This window comes from Sinocyclocheilus grahami, unplaced genomic scaffold (genome assembly GCF_001515645.1).
Source record: "Sinocyclocheilus grahami isolate Dianchi unplaced genomic scaffold, SAMN03320097.WGS_v1.1 scaffold8.1, whole genome shotgun sequence".
Taxonomy (NCBI): domain Eukaryota; kingdom Metazoa; phylum Chordata; class Actinopteri; order Cypriniformes; family Cyprinidae; genus Sinocyclocheilus; species Sinocyclocheilus grahami.
In genome coordinates, this window is record NW_015505187.1 from 1,865,821 (window position 1) to 1,887,605 (window position 21,785).

The window sequence follows — 21,785 nt, forward strand, 5'->3', positions numbered from 1 at the left end:
GAGAGTGAGAGTGAGAGTGAGAGAGAGAGAGTGAGAGAGAGAGAGAGAGAGAGAGTGTTTTCAGTGCATAGTGCTTTGCACACAGCTAGCTCCCGGTCAGCGTGTAACGTTAATTAGCACGAGCAGAACATGTCTACGGATTTGCATTCACCTCCTGCTCTGATGAGGGACGAGTGAGAGTTATAGAGGACATGAGGTGGAAGCTCACAGATGAGTCTGAGAGAGTTCACTATGAGATGAAAAGTTCCCTATTCAGATAACACAGTGAGCAGGACCGCCAAGGACTCTTAGCTAATGTAAATGTTTAATCTCCCAAGTCAAAGGTTCTCTGCATGAAAAAATGCCTTCCTCTCACACACACACGCACCAGGGTTATCTTTTTGCATTTTAAATTACTAGCACTATTTTCCAATTTATGCACTAACATTTCAGTCAGTTTTTCCATCCTTTTTAGTAATTAAAACAATTTAATAAATATCACAACAGCTATTATTAGTATATAAAAAAAAAAATAGTAAGAAAACGTTATTATCAATGATGATGCTAATAATAATAATAAATGCATTTATCACACATTTTTTCCAAAGCGACATACAATGCATTCAAGGTATATCTTTGACCATTTCATGCATTCCCTGGGAATCAAACCCTTGACCTTGTTATTGAAATGATATAATTTAATTATATTATATAATTATTTTAATAATTATTACATTAATATAATAATGCTGTTATTTTTGCAATTTAATGGCCTAATAATGACTTTTGCTTAATTTTGATGGTATTTTTTGTATTTTGTTACTGTACTGATCTTTTTATTGTAAAGCACTTTGTAACTTTGTTTTGAAAGGTGCTATATAAATAAATGTTTACTAATAAAATATTACTACATAAAATGATAATTAGATAAAATATGATTTTCTGCCTTTATCAACCACTAGTTGTTTAATTTTTTTTTAAATTTCTTTGTTTACATTTTTGCTTGCCATTTAAATTCAGTGTTTTTAAACCAATAATTTATATTAGCTCAGTTAATAATAATAATAATAATAATCAAGTCAAATATACATACACACATACAAAATGCATGTCCTGGAGTCATGTTTTACAGATATACTGCTCTGAATTTGAGTTTTTCTGAAGTCTTGATATACCAGCACATCTTGTTTGCTTGTTGGCCCTCTGGCTATCAACACAGCAATAATGTCCATTTCAAACCTGTCACTATAACCTATGTCCATCTTGGATGACTGATCCACTGATCCTCTGCTGGAACCATAACATTTCCATTTTCACCATTTCATTTGAACCACTGTAATTGTCACTTGTTTGGTGGACAAAAGACTCACAGTTTGAGCTGTGAATATTTATAAGAATGTAATAAAAATGTGAGAATCCTGTACTGCAGGACTGCAGGAAATTTTAATGGTCTCCATCTCAGTTACTCTATATGGATGATTCACTCCTCACATATGACACACCGTCTTGACGTCTTGACATATGAGGGATGAGTGCTGCCTGTACACACATAGCATAGTTGCAAAAAGCATATAAATATCCCACACCTGCGTTTATTTGCATTGGAAAGATGAATATACCGTAAATCGCATCCGGTGGGTCAAACACTTCCATGCCTACCTCACGTTTCCCACAATGCAACCAAGTGGGATCAACCTCTCACTCGGAGCGTTTTGCACCATTTGAAAACAACAGCTGGAGAAGGAGAGAGAGAAACCCACAGAGAAAAAAGGTCGATCCCAGAGATATGACAGCATTTCAACAAATCCCATGTTCACTCCTTCTCTATAGCCCATAATTAATTGTGTTCACTAAGGCAAACTTATTTACTTGCTATTATTATGGCTCATGCAAAGGTGTTAGGGATTTGAAATAAGTAACTCATCCCACATCCTCATGGCTTGTTGATGAGAGGTGTGCCATTACTTTTGAGTGATCAGACTTAAGATTTTTGCCTGGCAGACGAAATGGGCAAAAAATCCCATTGGCTTACACTGAAAAAGAAGGCACCTTTACATATACAGTCAGGGGGGTAAAGGGAGACAGGGGGACTCTTGACTTCAGTAATAACTAGCAACCACCTAGAAACCACCCTAGCAACCACACAATGTACTAATGAACACCTTAGCAACGCCACAGAAATGCCCTTCTTAAAATGTATTTAAATGTGCTGCTATGGCTGTAGCTGAGAGCAAATATGCAAATGCTCAGAGAAGAGTGATTAGACCTAATATCAATGTTACTGCCATATTATTCCATGAAACGATTCCCAGAGGGAACAAGACTAAAGAAATGAGACAATACTAATACCGATGTCTCCAAATCACCACATTAAACAGAAATTTAGCTACCATTCCCAAGCATAAATACTGCATGTGGGTGAAATCTCACAAAATCAGCAAACAATAAGCCATAATTCAACCCCAACTCATGAAAAAAATAAGACATTATATTTTGCATAAATAAAATGAATCTATTAATAAGACCATTAAGACTTCTTGCATTGAGATCATTTTCTTCCCGAATTCTCATTACTGTACGGCAAAGAAAATCTCATTGTTATTACTGCAATGAGAAAAACAGAAAAACAATGTATTCCGATAAAAATTCTATATTACAAAAAAAAACTACTTGAGTAATCAGAAATTTAAAAAACGTGAAAATTTGTACTTATGAAAATGTTCATGCAAAAAAATCTTAATGATCCTAAAATGGCTTCATTTTCTTTGAGCAAAATGTTTTTTTTTCTTTTCAGATGAATAACAACCTGCACATGCCATGACACATGACAACAATCAAGTCAATTATGTAAAAATAACAAAAATACCCTAAAATAATACAACAATAAAATTAATGCATGAAACATGTTCAGCACTTTTAAGTTATGTAATAAGCAAACATGACATTGAAAGGGGTGTGTGACAATCAAAAATAGCGGTTATATTCAGCTTCAATTTTAAAGTTTGACCACAAGTAAAAGAAACGCACGCCACCCACGAACATTTATATTAAAAAAAGCACACACTCGCCAATGATCACCCCTTCGCTCAAAGCCTTTTGCAGAAACGTCTTATATTATATAATTATTTTAATAATTATTACATTAATATAATAATGCTGTTATTTTTGCAATTTAATGGCCTAATAATGACTTTTGCTTAATTTTGATGGTATTTTTTGTATTTTGTTACTGTACTGATCTTTTTATTGTAAAGCACTTTGTAACTTTGTTTTGAAAGGTGCTATATAAATAAATGTTTACTAATAAAATATTACTACATAAAATGATAATTAGATAAAATATGATTTTCTGCCTTTATCAACCACTAGTTGTTTAATTTTTTTTTAAATTTCTTTGTTTACATTTTTGCTTGCCATTTAAATTCAGTGTTTTTAAACCAATAATTTATATTAGCTCAGTTAATAATAATAATAATAATAATCAAGTCAAATATACATACACACATACAAAATGCATGTCCTGGAGTCATGTTTTACAGATATACTGCTCTGAATTTGAGTTTTTCTGAAGTCTTGATATACCAGCACATCTTGTTTGCTTGTTGGCCCTCTGGCTATCAACACAGCAATAATGTCCATTTCAAACCTGTCACTATAACCTATGTCCATCTTGGATGACTGATCCACTGATCCTCTGCTGGAACCATAACATTTCCATTTTCACCATTTCATTTGAACCACTGTAATTGTCACTTGTTTGGTGGACAAAAGACTCACAGTTTGAGCTGTGAATATTTATAAGAATGTAATAAAAATGTGAGAATCCTGTACTGCAGGAAACATGTTTATTTTAATGGTCTCCATCTCAGTTACTCTATATGGATGATTCACTCCTCACATATGACACACCGTCTTGACATTACAAGCTATGAGGGATGAGTGCTGCCTGTACACACATAGCATAGTTGCAAAAAGCATATAAATATCCCACACCTGCGTTTATTTGCATTGGAAAGATGAATATACCGTAAATCGCATCCGGTGGGTCAAACACTTCCATGCCTACCTCACGTTTCCCACAATGCAACCAAGTGGGATCAACCTCTCACTCGGAGCGTTTTGCACCATTTGAAAACAACAGCTGGAGAAGGAGAGAGAGAAACCCACAGAGAAAAAAGGTCGATCCCAGAGATATGACAGCATTTCAACAAATCCCATGTTCACTCCTTCTCTATAGCCCATAATTAATTGTGTTCACTAAGGCAAACTTATTTACTTGCTATTATTATGGCTCATGCAAAGGTGTTAGGGATTTGAAATAAGTAACTCATCCCACATCCTCATGGCTTGTTGATGAGAGGTGTGCCATTACTTTTGAGTGATCAGACTTAAGATTTTTGCCTGGCAGACGAAATGGGCAAAAAATCCCATTGGCTTACACTGAAAAAGAAGGCACCTTTACATATACAGTCAGGGGGGTAAAGGGAGACAGGGGGACTCTTGACTTCAGTAATAACTAGCAACCACCTAGAAACCACCCTAGCAACCACACAATGTACTAATGAACACCTTAGCAACGCCACAGAAATGCCCTTCTTAAAATGTATTTAAATGTGCTGCTATGGCTGTAGCTGAGAGCAAATATGCAAATGCTCAGAGAAGAGTGATTAGACCTAATATCAATGTTACTGCCATATTATTCCATGAAACGATTCCCAGAGGGAACAAGACTAAAGAAATGAGACAATACTAATACCGATGTCTCCAAATCACCACATTAAACAGAAATTTAGCTACCATTCCCAAGCATAAATACTGCATGTGGGTGAAATCTCACAAAATCAGCAAACAATAAGCCATAATTCAACCCCAACTCATGAAAAAAATAAGACATTATATTTTGCATAAATAAAATGAATCTATTAATAAGACCATTAAGACTTCTTGCATTGAGATCATTTTCTTCCCGAATTCTCATTACTGTACGGCAAAGAAAATCTCATTGTTATTACTGCAATGAGAAAAACAGAAAAACAATGTATTCCGATAAAAATTCTATATTACAAAAAAAAACTACTTGAGTAATCAGAAATTTAAAAAACGTGAAAATTTGTACTTATGAAAATGTTCATGCAAAAAAATCTTAATGATCCTAAAATGGCTTCATTTTCTTTGAGCAAAATGTTTTTTTTTCTTTTCAGATGAATAACAACCTGCACATGCCATGACACATGACAACAATCAAGTCAATTATGTAAAAATAACAAAAATACCCTAAAATAATACAACAATAAAATTAATGCATGAAACATGTTCAGCACTTTTAAGTTATGTAATAAGCAAACATGACATTGAAAGGGGTGTGTGACAATCAAAAATAGCGGTTATATTCAGCTTCAATTTTAAAGTTTGACCACAAGTAAAAGAAACGCACGCCACCCACGAACATTTATATTAAAAAAAGCACACACTCGCCAATGATCACCCCTTCGCTCAAAGCCTTTTGCAGAAACGTCTTTATCTCTTTTAAACAGTGATGTTCATTCCCTCTTTTCCTTCCTCTCCAGGTAAAAGCGACAGCCCACGCGAGCTTAAGGACAAAGCCACATTTCACACTGACACCGGGGCGGCACGTGGTGATGTGGGCTGGCCCACCTGCCCGCTCGTCTCATTAAACATTCATTGGCAGGTGGACGGGGTCCGTTCTGCAAGGATAAAGGTAGTATTAAAGAATTTCACCTCTCCTCCCGGCACTCGTGATTGACTGAGAGGGAGTGGGGGTGGGAATGAGGAGAATGGAAAAGACCTCAACGAGAAAAAAAAAAAATCTACAGGCTCCTATATAGCTGCTTATGCCGTTAAATTAGGGAAAACATGAAGAGACAGAAAGAAATATAACAAACACATGTACATGGAAACATAAACAGGGATACAGACACAAAACAATCCCCGGGTTGGACAAAAAGTGCCCAGTTTTGGTGTATAGACGGCACAGCGGTGTCACAGCAATCAGTGCCCGGTGCTAAATTACAGCTCTGTGCTTTCAGAGCCATTGTGAAGGGAGGGCAGGGGCAGCATCTGCGTGTTTTTCCTCCCATTGCACAGGCTGTGGGTGAGACCCTGACTCTGTGTTTTGATTGCAAGTTTCCAAATATACCCATAATGCCCTGCTGTGCTCCAGGCGTGCAAAGCACCTTTTTGGTTTCTGCTTTGTTAAAAGCGGTCATGGTAAAGAGGCAGTTTGGTTACCTGCTTCATAATTGCAGAACTTCAATAACGATTCATAAAGCCAAAAGACTTTGAGAAAGCCTGGCTGTGAAAGCTGCATTTATTGGAATTACATTATTTGTTATGCTGAGAATAGAGTAGAAACTCTCCCTCCAGCTCAAAATGCTCCATCTCTTCAACTCCACAATAAATCTTAGACCATTATAAAATATATATACACTGCCATTCAAAAGTTTAGGATCAGTAAGATTTTTAATGGGACCTCTTATGCTCATCAAGGCTGTATTTATTTGATCAAAACTACAGAAAAAACAGCAATATTGTGAAATATTATTGCAATTTCTAATATTGGTTTCCTATTTTAATATACTTTAAAATATAATTTATTTCTGTGACGCAGCGCTGAATTTTCATCAGCCATTACTCCAGTCTTCAGTGTCACATGATTCAGAACTCGTTCTAATATGCAGATTTTTTTGGAACTTGCGATACTTTTTTCTTTGATGAATAAAAAGAACAGCTTTCATTTGAAATAAATATATTTTCTAACAATGTAAGTCTTTACTATCACTTTTTATCCATTTAACACATCCTTGCTGAATTAAAGTATTAATGTCTTTAAAAAAAAAAAGAGAATTTTTGAATAGTAGTGTATATTGTAACAATTTAGATTTGGAATAAACGCTGATCTTTTAAACTTTTTATTTATCAAAGAATCCTGAAAAAAGTATCACCGGTCCCAAAAAATATTAATCAGCACAACTGTTTCCAACATTGATGATAAATCAGCATATTAGAGAGATTTCTGAAGGATCAATGATGTACTGTAGGAGTAATGATGCTGAAAATTCAGCTTTGCTTCACAGGAATAAATTATATTTTAAATTGCAATAATGTTTTATAAAATGACATTATTTTCTGTATTTTTGGTCAAATAAATGCAGCCTTGATGAGCATAAGAAACTTCTTTAAAAAAAATAAAAATAAAATCTTACTGATCCCAAATTTTGAATGGCACTGTATGTATGTATATATCCTGAAATCCATGAATATTACAGACACAATTACCTAAAGCTTCTCTAAATCTACAGAACAGGGTTTCAGGAGATGTTCAGACTACACTCGAGTGCTAATCAAGAGTGCTTCACACTGCGGCTCGCACCTCCACGCCTACAGACTCCCCTCCACTGCTGAAATCAATACAAAGTACCAGCGTTCGCCCCCCCCCTTAATTAAATCAATATCAAAGCATCGTTTCCAGTCACTCCACTTGTGAAGCGCAACCAATGAAAAAGGAGGATGGCTTTGCAGAAGACCAACAGCAGGGTGTGAAATGGATGCAGAATGTTGTCCAGTGGTGAATGTTTATGGGAACAGTGAGCACAAATTAAGGTGAAGCCGGAAAAATACATTTCCCCCTGCTAGGCGAGTGGGCTGGCCTTCATTAGGTATAAAACAGCTGTTGCATGTAGGGGTGAGCGGTGGTGGATGTGTATAAACTGGCACCTGGTAAGGGAACCACTCAAGTCATTAAGCTGTGTGCCAGAGACGGCCCCTCTACCCCCACTAGCCAAACTAATACCACCACTGCCTAAGACACTCATCAACCAGAAAGATCAAACATATGTACAGTATCTCACTGTCTCTGCTGGTTAGGGGCAAGTAATTGACCGAAGGAAGATGGGTGGGGTGGACCATTGGTAATTCAAGGAAAACAAAACAAAACACTACAAATATAACATTTAAGAGGACGTGTAATTGTAAATATTTCCAAGTATTTACATTGAAGTTTGACTATTTAAGTTTACTATGTATGATAAATAAAATAAATAATAAATGAAATTAAAAGTTAAAGAAAAAAAGTGCCCTTTCAACATACTACAATACACTAAAAGAGCAAAATAACAATTTGAAAAAATCTGCAAATCTCTTTTTAGGTTATAAATATAATGTAACACAAATAAGACATACAATTAATTTATAAATGATATGCAAATACAAAAATATAAAGCATAAATGTCATACAGTAAATAAAAATACATACAATTTATATAAAAATATAAAAAATTGGGCAGAAAGAATCTACGTTGCTATTAATGTCATGCAGTAATTAAAATAAATTCATTTAAAATATAAATACAATACTATTTCAATGTTATACAAAATGTAAATAAAATATATTAATTTAGGGCGGAAAGAATCTACAATACTATTTAATTGTTAAACAGTAAAAAAACAACAACAAAAAACATGACATTTATATTAAAATTATTACAAAAAACATGGAAAGAAACTACAATACTATTTTAACGTTGCAATGTTAAAAATAAATCTAAAAAGATTAATACAAATGATCAATATTTAATTTAGGGCTCCATGACAAATGTTTTAAATTACAGTGGTCAAATTCCCTAGTATTTCCAGGTTTTTCATGACCGTTCCAGACAGTATCAAGTGCTGGGAAAAATAAAAATCACATACAAATAAAGACAGGAGACAAACCTGCCATACATAATTATAGTCACTGCAAATTGACACGTAATTATACTCCCAAATATCTACACAAGGTGACAAACCCATCTCTGTTCTGAATTACTTTCCACCAGCTGAAGACAAACAGCAGCTAATGTGCCTGTTACAGACGGGTTTGCTGACGCTAATGCCCAAACTAATCTGTCAGTGCGGGTAACCGAAAGTGTTCATTACTTTACTGAGGTTTCAGTTACACAACTACACAGCACCCCCACCCCAGAGAGAAATTACACACGGCCTCTGGAGATACACACAGACGTTCCTTTGCCCAAGGAATTGCGTTTCACTACTGATCCCACACTTTGAGTAATTAAATCTAACTAATTAAAGAACACAGAGAAAAGGAAAAGAATTGATAGAGACAGAGAGAGAGAGAGAGAGAGAGAGAGAGAGAGAGAGAGAGAAAGTGTGCCAGCTTTTCCCTGCTCTGCATGGGGTGCTGGAAACCGGAGATGCTATCAGGGCGATTTGTGGGTGTTTAGAGTCTTTTAAATTAAGTCGTGAGCTGAGATCATCACAGCGTCGGGCTGTACATTAACCGCAGAGAGAGAGAGAGAGAGAGAGAGAGAGAGAGAGAGAAAGTGTGCCAGCTTTTCCCTGCTCTGCATGGGGTGCTGGAAACCGGAGATGCTATCAGGGCGATTTGTGGGTGTTTAGAGTCTTTTAAATTAAGTCGTGAGCTGAGATCATCACAGCGTCGGGCTGTACATTAACCGCAGACTGCGCAGTGCTCACAAGAGATGGCAGCTTCAGCCCTGTGATACCACAAAATCAATCAGAGCTGTTTATTTTCACTTGACACGACTCTGTGTAACAGCCCGAGTTTGAGTCGCAGGGAAAAATAACTATGCAGAGGTTACAGACGTGTTCAGAATTTTGATCAAATCTTGATTTGATCTGTTATTTACACTGACATAAAGACAGTGGCTAAACACGTTGCAGACATGTGACTGGATTGAATTACAGTGTGACAAGCAGAAATATTACATATGTCTCTTCAGATTCTGAATGAAGAGTTGATTGGCTCTGCAGCTCATGTACTGATTAATGCATGCACTACCAGTTTCATGATAACAAAAACAGTCAATCTGTAAAAACAACAGCAAAATAATCAAAGTTGAATCTGAGAATCAGAGTTCTTTTTAAAGCAAGTCAGTGCACTCTGCAACCCCTTTGGTAATGGGCTACTATTATCTGCCCATCAGATGGTGAAATTATGATCCATTACGATCATTCTGTTCTTGTCTAAGCTTAAGAACGTGATTGCTGTTATCCTCTGTAAAGATGAAGTGTGTAATGTTAAAATGCCACATAATGTGTTTTTAATATGGTAATAATACATAAATGCACTAATAAACAAAAAAAGTGTTCATAAATGTATAATTTATAAATAATGTAAAAAATAATTAAATTTAAAAAAAAAATTTCCATCTATTATTTTTATACTTTTATATTTTTATAGTATTCTCTCTCTCTCTCTCTACATATATATATATATATATAGCTTTATAAGTGCTTTCTATACTTATGAATGTGAACAGTCCTCTATTATTCACACTTATTCATAAATCAGACCTTCACATGAACCTGACATCCACACTGTATATTCAAGTGATGACTTTTCTTTTAATATTATTTGAATTTTTGAAATTCAAATGATACGAAACTCCAACATTCCTTTCTGCAAGACCACCATAAGGGAAGAAAGTGGAATTATTAGATGCGAAATTTGTAGACATAAAGAGTTATGTCATAATCAAAAGGCTCGTCTTCAAAGTGTTTATGAAAATCGTGCCCGCCCTGTTCAAATTTTCCTGTCTTTCTGAAGCTACTGTGAGAAACCGGTAATGAAATTGCAAAGCGACTGGCTTGTAGGTTTTTATAGGGCTCTGCTTTGAAGTGCTCTACAAGGAATGAGACCTCCTTAATGCAGTTTGGAGAGAGTGTGAGAGAGAGAAAGAGGAATGACTTTCAGCTGAAAATAACAATCCTGTTTCTCTAACGAGCACATCTCTCTCTCTCTCCATCTCCATTTCCAGTCCTCTCAGTGGAAAACATTGGCCAATTAAACAAGGGAAAAGATGCACACTTGCTGGTTCATCTGACAAAAAAAGCCCTTAAAAAAACAACACAACTAAAAAACTAAAACAGTGCAAAGCTGCAAACATACTGCATATTCAGCTCAGCGTTTTTCTGTCTTATCTTCTCTCACTACTTCCTGTTTTCTATCTCGCGTCTCCCTCCGTTTTTGCACTATATTTGCTCTGACCTGCTTTTCTTCTGCAGCTAACCAGATAACCTGAATAATTACCTCACAAAGAGCTGAGTGTATGTGTGTGTGTGTGACTTGCTGCTGGAATTCATTGGTGTGATGGTTACTAGACGTGGCACAGTCTTCACTTCCTCTCAGGGCAACCTGCAGGGGTTAAAGGTCATCTGAGGGACTAAAGTCATACATTGAGGGTGGCCAGAATCTCACCCTTTTCTTTAACATTTTCCCTTAGTTGTTTTTCAACGTGTTTCGACACCTGCAGGTCTCTGAGATGGAGCTATTTGAAGCCAAACGGCACACTAAAAGCGATAGGATTGTCACGCTCCTGGCAATGCAAGCCTCAGATTTATTATAAATTCATGCAAATTAATTAATTTGCAAATTAAGACGCATTAAGAGACAACGGAAGTCAATTTTATGGTCCTGCCAATGAAGTCTGCCACTGGAACATGTAGCGAGACCCTAATTATGCAACTAACAACAGTGTGCGCGCATAATTAGGATATTTTTTCTGGTGTGTGTGCGCGCGCGCATGTACAGTGGTGTGAAAAAGTGTTGGCCCCCTTCCTGATTTCTTATTTTTTTGCATGTTTGTCACACTTTAATGTTTCAGATCATCAAAAATTTTTAAATATTACACAAAGATAATGCAAGTAAATACAAAATGTAGTTTTTAAATGATTTTATATGAAAATGTGAATGGAAGAGAGAAAAAGTGTTTGTTCACTAAAACAGCTCTTTGAATCTCAGGACGGCTGCCATATCATGGACTAGGTCACTACCAAGGGCGATTCAGATGTCATGTTTAATGACTAGTTGCTATCACACTGAGCAAAGAGATCACTCAGGGCATTTAGAGGGCAACACACACAACCTGCAATGTTTCCTAACTGGAATTTGCTGGAGCGGCTACATTTAATAATCATCATATCTGGAGTCTGAAGAAAGCCCTTCAGGTATGATGTCATAATCATGCCTGGTTGAATGTGGAGTTGGATAAGATGCCCATTAGTGTAAAACCCGAGAGCTCGTCATCAAAACATAATGAAGGAAGCCAATTTAAATTATGTGATTCAGACGGCTTTTTGCTGCTGACTGTTTAATCAGTAAAATGCCATGTGTTAGCATTCCCATTTACAATAGCAGAATATGACTTGCATTCTGATATCTTTGTGCTTTTTTCATCATTTTAAATCACCTAAGCCATTAATGTCACATGACTAAACACTCTAGAGCTGCAGGACAATGACATGAAAATAAAAAGAATGTACACAAACCCTTCACTAGCAACTATTTTGAACCATGATGTCAAATTCATAATTTACAAAATAAAAATTTTTAGAATTTTTTGAGGGTCTGTCAATGGAGTAAGATGCTGTTTGCCTGTAGTTACAGCATGTACCACAGGGACTAATTGGACCACGTTTGCATGGACGTCACTGTTTCTCCATTGGTTTTAGAAATGAGTGCAGCACCCACCGGTTTCCACATCCTGCGCGTAGAAGTGCAGTCCATCTGTGATCTCGGTGACATAGACGGCTCTGTATTTCGCCACACGTTCCTTCTCCTCTGTGAGCTGAGCCACCTCTTCTTTTGGTTTCTCTTCATAATTGGCCCAGAGCTGTTGACAAAAAATAAAAAATAAAAAACATTTTCCAGTTTAAACCGGGATCTAAAAATGACCAATACATTACAGCTACATAGCATTTTGTTTATTAAGTAAGTGGGGTTAATTTTGATTTCATGTTCACTTAAACCTATTAACACCTCAGACCGAACAAAATCTGAGTGGTTTAATCTGCTAGCATCAGTGTGAACATTGCATTTGTTGATAATCCCTGCACATTCACATGATGGGTCGGTAACCTATTTACCCACCCGTGAGAAGGTCACAATGACCTCTGCACTTCACGGATGACAGGCGGTATTGGCTAGATTTGTTCAACACCGCCAGAGACAGAGGGCAGAGAATCATGAAGCAAGAACGAGCTCATTAAGACTTGCGGTTGCAAATCACAAATTTGAGTGCGGATTTCAGCAACGTGCCAAAACTAAGGACGAGAAGTTCTACTTCATCAATGCTTTATGAAATGCCAAGAAAAGAGCCCCTATGTGCAAAGCAGTTTGTTTTGCTTACTAAGCGCTGAAGGTTGAGCCTATTACGAAATACAAACATGACAAATTAACAGGCTCTTACGCAACCGCCCCTTACTTCAGTTCGGAGGCTTTATTAGCAAATGATGTTCATCAGCTATTGAAGTTTTCCACGTTATTCCATTAATTTTTTCTCTCCCAGAGAGCAGGAGGCAGCTAATTACAAACCAGACTTTTATATGCGCTTCCTCACGGTGCTGGTTTTAGCTAATTATGTCCACCAGGACTGCAAGGCCGACATTTACAGGCCAATTTCACCACCAGACTGTGAATTAACATAGATGTAAAAATACAGCTGGTGACATGCAGTAAAGCCTTGCAAACTCAGCCACCAAATGATAAACTACAGGGTCAAACTACCCAATTACATCTGATTATTTCCCCCAAGCGTGACAAAAACAAGGGAACATGGAGGAAAATTATTCCTTGGGGAAAACGCCAGGGTTAATGAAGATTTAAACACAGCAAACCACTCAACAGCAAGGGCGCTAGTCTAACCCCACTACCCACAATGCCCTTGCACAGTAATACGAAGTTATAATCAAACCTGGAGGACCAATCGCAGTCACCCAGATTTGAGTGTCAACACTCGTTACAGTGCCGACTGTCACAATGTCATTTCTGGCACTGCTGGTCAGCGCAGACCCCGCGCTTCCTGCAGCCACGTGACCTCTGACACGCGGCGTCAAGGCAAGGGCACTTGAGACACGCGTGACCAGGCGGACATATGCAAAAGCCCACTCTCACGTATCCTCCACTGAAAAAGCACAAAAGAAGCCACAAACACACACAATGACTCAGAGACACACTGCACCCTGGGCAAATGACCTTCTGTGAGCAACCAACCATTCTTGTTTGTTCCACATGAGTGCAGGTATATGACTGCTGCTGGGCGGGATCATGAAGAGAAAGGATTTGTGATGTATTCTGTCATTGAGCTGCCTGTGGCCTAAATCCATAGCAATAAGCCACATAAAACAAGTGTGACAGAGTGAGAGACGGGACGAGTGAAACGACAGCTTTGTTGCATGCTAACTGGAATCCTCAAAGGACAAAAAACACATTAGCAGATCTACAGAAGCAGAAATACGAGCCTCTGACATGGGCTAATGAGAAACTCTAAACACTGATCGGATAAATCCAGTTTGAAACTATGGTAAACTTATGATAAACACCTGTGATCACATATTCAAAATTAATACAGCAATTTAAATTGCAACTACAAAGACCCTATAGTTATGCTAATGAAACACTGTTCCACCTCGCCTTAAAACCACTATAAACCAATCTTTCCTTAACTACAGTTGCAGTTCACAATTTTCTGAGGTATAATTTGGCTCTTGTCTAATTTCTAAAGGAAGTTTTAGAGTTTAAACACAATTATAATGGAAATTTTACAAAAATATGTTAAAATATTGTAGCTTGGACACTTATAATAGTGTCATGGTACCCATAGAGGATACAGATGATACATTTATACTGATTCAAGTCAACAGTGACCATTGTAGAAACGTTACACTAATGTTATCAATTGTAAAATTCAAATCAATTCATATAAATTCAAATTAGGCTCTCGTCCACTGGCTGACACTACTGAGCACTTTCATTTTATAAAAGAAAAGTTAATTCATCCCAGCCCACATAGAAATAATAGCAAATAAATTTTGCCCACTTTATGAGGACATTTTTGCAGATAAAAGGGGCAAATGAAAGCTTAGCAAAGTTAACTGTAATTGAATGAGGGAGAAGAATAGTTTATATAAATTTTATGATTCTATATATTTTAATAATGATTAATAATAGTAATTGTTTATTGAACATTGGTGTATTTTTATTAATAAAATAAACCACTTGAGGTTATGTGATACAAATTTTTTTCACATTGAATGGTTTAGGCCATGACCTTGGCTGAAATCAGTGTAATGCATGCTATTAAGTGGCTTATTGCTTTATTATGGTAACACATATGGGCCAATTCTCACTATTAACTAGTTGCTTATTAGCATGCCTATTAATAACATATTGGCTGTTTATTAGTACATATTAAGCACATATTCTGCATGACCATATTCTATATCCCTAATCCTACCCAATACCAAAACTTAACTACCTTACTAACTATTAATAATAAGCAGCAAATTAGGAGTTTATTGAGGCAAAAGTAATAGTTAATGGTTTGTTAATAGCAAGAACTGGACCTTAAAATATAGAGTGACATTTATTATTAGTAGTATCAGTCACTGAAAGCAGCAGTTTTTGTCAATAGTATGTTAGTGTATCTGTGCCTGTTGTCTTGAACACTCAAGGAGAGGTCAGATTTCTCTTCAGGGACTAAAGATACAGCAGAGTTACATTCATAAAAACTGCCTCTCACACACCCCGAGTTCAGGGGAGGGGGCCATTCCGAATGCTGATGAAAGGTGACAGCGTGTCAATTCTAATAGAGTGTGTTCCGCCCAGCGAGAGCGAATCCCCATCAACACCCAGAGTGCATACACACAAACACACAGGGCCCAAGGGAAAGCAGCAAACGTATAGTCCCAGTTCTTACCGGAACACACTGAACTTTACCTGCCAAATGAATCCAAGAGAGTTATATGCATCAAACACTACAGTGAGCCAGGGAGAAGAACTACAATACCCATAAGTCACTGCACTCGAGGCAGGTAACCAAGCTGTATTTTTTCAGCAAAACAACTAAAGTAAAACTTCGACTAATTGAGCTTTTCAATAAGGGCTTTCAGTGTCACATAGCCATCTAATAACGCTTAAAAAATAAAAAAATCTAAAGCCATGCTTATTATTAATTAAATTATACTTGGTAAATCAATTTAGCGCCCATTATATTCATAATGAAGGCACCTTTGGAAATAAAGGCTCATTAATTCAAGAGAAGCCTCTTTTTGACATTTCTGCGTTAGACATAATGGCACGGCACACTCACCCAATACACACAAACGTCTTTCACAAAGTCCACTTAAACTCAGGAGCTGCTGCATAAATTGGATACTTGGAATACTAAGATGTGAGTCCAATGACGGGGAGAAAACGAATCTTTTGTCAGCAGTGTGTGACTGGAAATATCTCATTTAAGAGATTCACTGACCATTAAAAAGCATAGTTAAAGCCAAAACTTCTATTTTCTCTCCATTCCAGGACAAATACTGTACAGGAATAACCAGATGGTTTAACTCGGAGAATATCTGAATGCAATTTTTGCTTGCACTGCTTCAGTTCTTCAAAGTGAAATGATCCACATTTCTAAAGAGGGACGTACTTCAGTAAATCTGTCTAGCAGTCTGTAAGACGCTGTATTCCACTGTAATACAAAAATACACTTAAAAAATTACTTGACTTTAAGTCAAAATACAATATCTGACACCTATTTTGAGGAAATTCAAACCAAGTAAACTGTATTGTAGAAACATTCAGATATCATATTTATCAGAGTCTCTACTGGTTGTAAGCACACAGATGGTAACTGGGATGTGGAGGCTAAAGGTCAAGTTCATCCTCAAGTGCATGTCAGCATATCGCATTAGAATAATGTGCATGATAAGATCAATAATTTGCATGTGATCAATAAAAAAAAAAGAAATGACCAAAACAAAAATGGGAGTTTCTTGCACTCTACCACACCTTGAAACTGCTAAATATCTACCAAGGTTATCTAGGAGGGCAAGAAAAGACACACCACCATATTTCCTCCCCCAATTTTGATTGGGCCCGTTCCAAACACAGCTGAATATGTGGGTTATGCAGTGCTAGACTGTATAGGCACTACAACGTAATGGTAATCTGAGAGGTGGAATACATCATCAGGGAGTTTTAGCTGAGTCAATTAAGATCTACGACCCATGATGCCCATCTGCTCGATTCGTCTGTGCATATTGATGAAGCTATTGGCAGTATGGAATGACTAACAAGACAGACATGCCTTTACGTCGAATGCCTTTTACACCAGAATCGGCAGATGGATATGCTGTCTATATCGATGATATAATTACTCAATCACTGCAGAAATACAATGCAAAAGCAACAACCCTGATATAGATACAAGTACGCGATCACAAGAGAATGGTCTAAGCAGAAAAGGTTGTCACAGTTGTTTTGCACTCTTCAGGATGACATCACAAATGATTGTTTCTGATTTGAGTTTGTTTTTATCTTGAGAAAATGTAGATTTTACAGTAAATAAATAAAATTTATAATTACAGTAAAAACAATACAATACCCCCCCCCCTTTAAATTAATATATAGTGCTATGATGTCATAATGACATGTTGAAAGACACACAACCATGAGTCTTGAAGTGGCCATTTATATTAGCATGATAAAAAAAAAGGATTTAGAGCACCTTCCTGAAGAAAATCATTGCACTGGATCAATATGTGCCTATTTCCAGTTTCCTTTAGAGTGCAATGCCCCATTTATCAACATCAGTGTGCACAGCTTTTACACACTGCCTTAAAACAATGTGCATTTTGAAAAGCACTATACAAATACAAAATTTGTCTTGACACTGCTTAAATATTTAAATAAAAGCAGCAAGAGCGTGACGGAATGCAATCATATTCTGTTTGCAACTAAAACGTGAAGCCGATTAGAATGCATGACTACGTGCACCCTTAGAGGACTAGGAGAAGAAGAGAGAGAGAGAGAGAGAGAGAGAGAGAGAGAGAGAGAGAAAAGAAAAGAAAAGAAAAGAAAAAGAAAATCAATGTGAAAAGATCCATGAATGACAACAGCGCTAAGCCTTACTCTTTTGAACTCCTAGTGATTGACATCTGACAGCTACAACCTCTGACCCCGGCACACGCACACATCTAAGCAGGATACGGGATACAAATACAGTGCATACTAATAGTAATAGGTACTAATGGGGTGTTGCACCAATGTACTTGTAGGATGGGAGGTATTAAACACGCATTTACACTGCAAATGCACTGATTTCAATGATCACATCAAACGACCAGACATTCATTGGCCAATGAGACATTTTAAACTGGCATGTCCAGGAATGCTTTCTGAAATCGAATTAGCTTTATAGTAAGCTCTTATAGTCTAAGGAAGGAATTGGGGAAAAAGACCCAGAGCTATATATTCTTGAAGACATTTGTATGCCATTCACGCTTTCAGCTCCATGTCTACATGTAGTGGATGTGTTAACATGAATGCTTCCAAGTGTCTAAGCACATATCAATCTCGAGGCATTAAAACCAGAACTACCAGTGACAGCTTACACATATTTTCCAAGTAAACGCATGTCTCTGTAATGAGAAAAAAAACACATTTAACGCTAATTTGACTGTAAAGCACTATTATACTAGACATGAGGAAAAAACAACACTGTCACACTTTTTCTGGTTCAAATGTACTCTAACACACGGGTCCATCCGGTGACAAAGGGCAGACCGACCATCCATCACGCATCCCAAAGTCCACATCAATCTACATACGGACGCTGACAAACACATCAACTAAGTGACCTACACTGTCAGCATCCACTTAACCAGCAAACATTGAGCTATCAACTCACTTAGCATAATCACACTACACTCATCTGTAAACACACAGAACGCTGTAAGCTGGATAAATCCAGTGTTTTCCGACCCACCCAACTTAGGATGGGGTGACTTGGGGTGAAACGCAGAGGGGAGGTTTTGTGGAGCAGAGGTGGACGTGGAGTCTTGGATGTGGTTACTTAGAGGATAAATTTATGCATTAAAAGTGCCCAGGTGGCATGGCACTTTGGGAATCAACAGCTGCGAGATGTCAGCATGCGGGGAGCTTCTCTTCAGCCTCATATCACTGACAGCAGCTGTTGGGATGCAGTGGCGGTTGCGCGGCTTACACCGCTAATGTCACCGCCCTCCTGTCAGCCGTTACAAACTCCCACCAGCCTGAAATTCCTGCACGGTAAAGGTAAGAAATCACCAGAAACTCTGGCCTTTGTTGCAGCGGTGTTGGTGTCAGAACGCTTAAACATGCGCTAAGCGGTTTAGCTCCATTTCTGTAGGAAGTATCTATGGAAATTAAGCCCGTTTGCGCAAAAAAAACAGCCTGGTTCTGAGGGGTCTGGCATGCATGTCGCGGCTCCCCACCCGCACAGATGACGCCCTCGGGGGAACTCGGCAGCATATGGGGCCTTGCACAACACTCAGACGTTCTGCTCCAATGCTGACTTCACACAGCTATTAGAGGAAGACTGCAAAAAGATGACAACGCAGTTAAAGAAAACAAAATGACGTGTGCAAAAAACACAGTAACAAGAATTATCTGGTTCATTAAACACCAAAAAGCTGACTTAAAGTTAAAAGGGTTTCAGCAAACTTAATTGAATCTGTAAATTCTTCTTCCTTCAAAGTTGGGATGTAACTGAAGTAGCAACAAGTCATTTTGCTCATATTGTGATGCACTTTGGAGTAATACTATAATAAAGAATGGGACTTGGTCCTATTCATAAGATGTTTAGATTGAATGCAGCAGATCTGAATGCAAGTTTGCAGTCGTTAGTAAGAAAGGGGTGGGTTTAAGCAGACTTAATGATTGGAGAAGTCTGGTATGCATAACGAGAAAAGTATATAATTTCACTGGAAGATTGAGTTTATTACGAGGTCAAAATAAATAAAATAAACGAAACATGCATGGGTGAATTGTTCACTATGTAATCTAAAACATTCATTAGAAAAGAGATAAGGTGAATTACCATTTCACCAGCAAGTGTATTAAAGCTAAATCAGCTCTTGAAGAACTGCTTGACTATTCTGCACATAGGGAAATGTATTCAAAGAATGAAATGCACTGGAGGAGTTCTAATATTCCATTCCGAACAAACCTCCTGATGTTTGTACAAAGCTGAGAAAAAATAAAAATAAAAGCCTTCCAAATCAGTATTCATTTGCCGTAAAGACTAGAAGCGGAGCTATTTAAAGCAGCTTATTTCCAGCTAGCCTGCCTACCTGCTGTCTGCCCACACTTCACCGCATGAAATAACCACATGCGACATATGTTTTAATCAGACTCAGTCATGACAGAGGGCTTCCGGGAAGGACATGAAATTCAAGTGAAGTCTACTTCACACAAATCCATTTATCAAATAAACCGATAATTGCATTTACGCAATCCTGGCCTAAAGAGGTTTAATATGTCTCTCTTTTTGTTTCCTTCTGCAAAGGAATCAGAACACAAAAACGTGTGCAAATTAAAAGCTAAATAATCAAGTTTATTTAACCCAGCATGTCTTGATGCCGGGTTGTCATGGCTACAGTTTATCTCTTTAAAAGCAGCCTCTTTATTTTCTCAGATCGAATATTCCACCTCTCGCAGCTTTGCTCATCGACTTGCTTGCATCTGACAAACATGGGCGTTTAGCTGTCTTTACACATGGAGATGTTGAGGAGCCGGATAGTAAAAAGGAGGAAAGATGACAAAGAGAGGAAAATTAGACTGACATCGACAGCCACTCTTCAGGGGGACACTTACGTCCTGAAGGAGGCCTGGTAGCACACTAAAACCAGTCACATCCCACACACACTCAAACAACATGGCTGGCTGCAAGCCCACGGCACAGATGAGAGACAGAGAGAGAGGGGGAATACCGAGAAAAGGGAGTTGCATGCTGGAAGAGAGAAAGAGAAGCGCATAAGGGAAAGATGAAAAGAGGAAGTGAAGCCCGAGTACGTGTTTACATAACAGTGCGACTCCTTCAGGGTAGACAAAATGTCTGTCTGTTTGAGTAGAGCGAAAGAAATCACTCTAGAACTCTGCATTCAAATAGAAAAGTGCACTTTAAAGAAATAGTTCACCCAAAAATGAAAATCTGCATCATTAATTTACCCGCAAGTTGTTCCAAAGCTCTATGACTTTATTGTGTGAATCACAAAAGGTGTTATTTTGAAGAATGTTCTGGCTGCTCTTTTCCATGCAATTATAATGAAGGGCAAGATCTTTCAAGCTTCAAAAATTACACAAAAATCACTAAAATTATCAAGTGGTCCATATGACTCATGCATGATATTTCAGTCATTATTCACTGAAAAACTTGAAATCTTCAAACGTTTTTACTTTGAACTAGAGCCCTGCATTTCAGCCCGTGCCCGATGGGCCCTGACTTTTTTGCGCCCCTCGGACCGGGCTTCGGGCCAATTTTCACATCATAGTTCAGACGTGGCTGTTTTAGGCTTCTCCTTATTTTTATATTTTAGACATCCATCAATTAGTGATGAAATAAATTGCCGCGCTGGTGGAAACAACACAAGACCGTGCTACCGCGACTGTTAAGAGCGGCTCAACGGTGTTTATTGTCCCGCCAGCAGCAGCATGGAGCGTGCCGTCAGCGCAGCTGAACAGTTCTGCATTCAAATGCACGCAATAGGCTTAAGCTTGCTGCAAAGCAATGGCAAAAGTTATTACCATAAATGTGTCAGGGGGAGATAGTAAGGAGATATTTGAATTATTTGCTAATAAACTAGTGTTTTCTGAGTCGGTGTCACAAGGATGAAGTTGCCGATCCTGACTCGCCATCTCCTCATTTAAACGCGCCTTTAGAGAGAAGTGCATCTTTACAGATTATGATTATAATGAAAGAGTTTTTGTTTTTGATTAGTTTTATTTCGTT

At 37.6% G+C, this 21,785-nt stretch overlaps 1 protein-coding gene across 1 annotated transcript in view; it reads right to left on the reverse strand.

The window, feature by feature from the left end:
• Window positions 1-21,785, reverse strand: part of LOC107591044 (staphylococcal nuclease domain-containing protein 1-like) — a 202,198-nt gene that overhangs the window by 22,202 nt on the left and 158,211 nt on the right. The window contains exon 19 of the mRNA XM_016280051.1: window positions 12,491-12,632. Coding sequence (XP_016135537.1) covers window positions 12,491-12,632 — 142 coding nt within the window. The remainder of the gene's footprint in view (window positions 1-12,490; window positions 12,633-21,785) is intronic.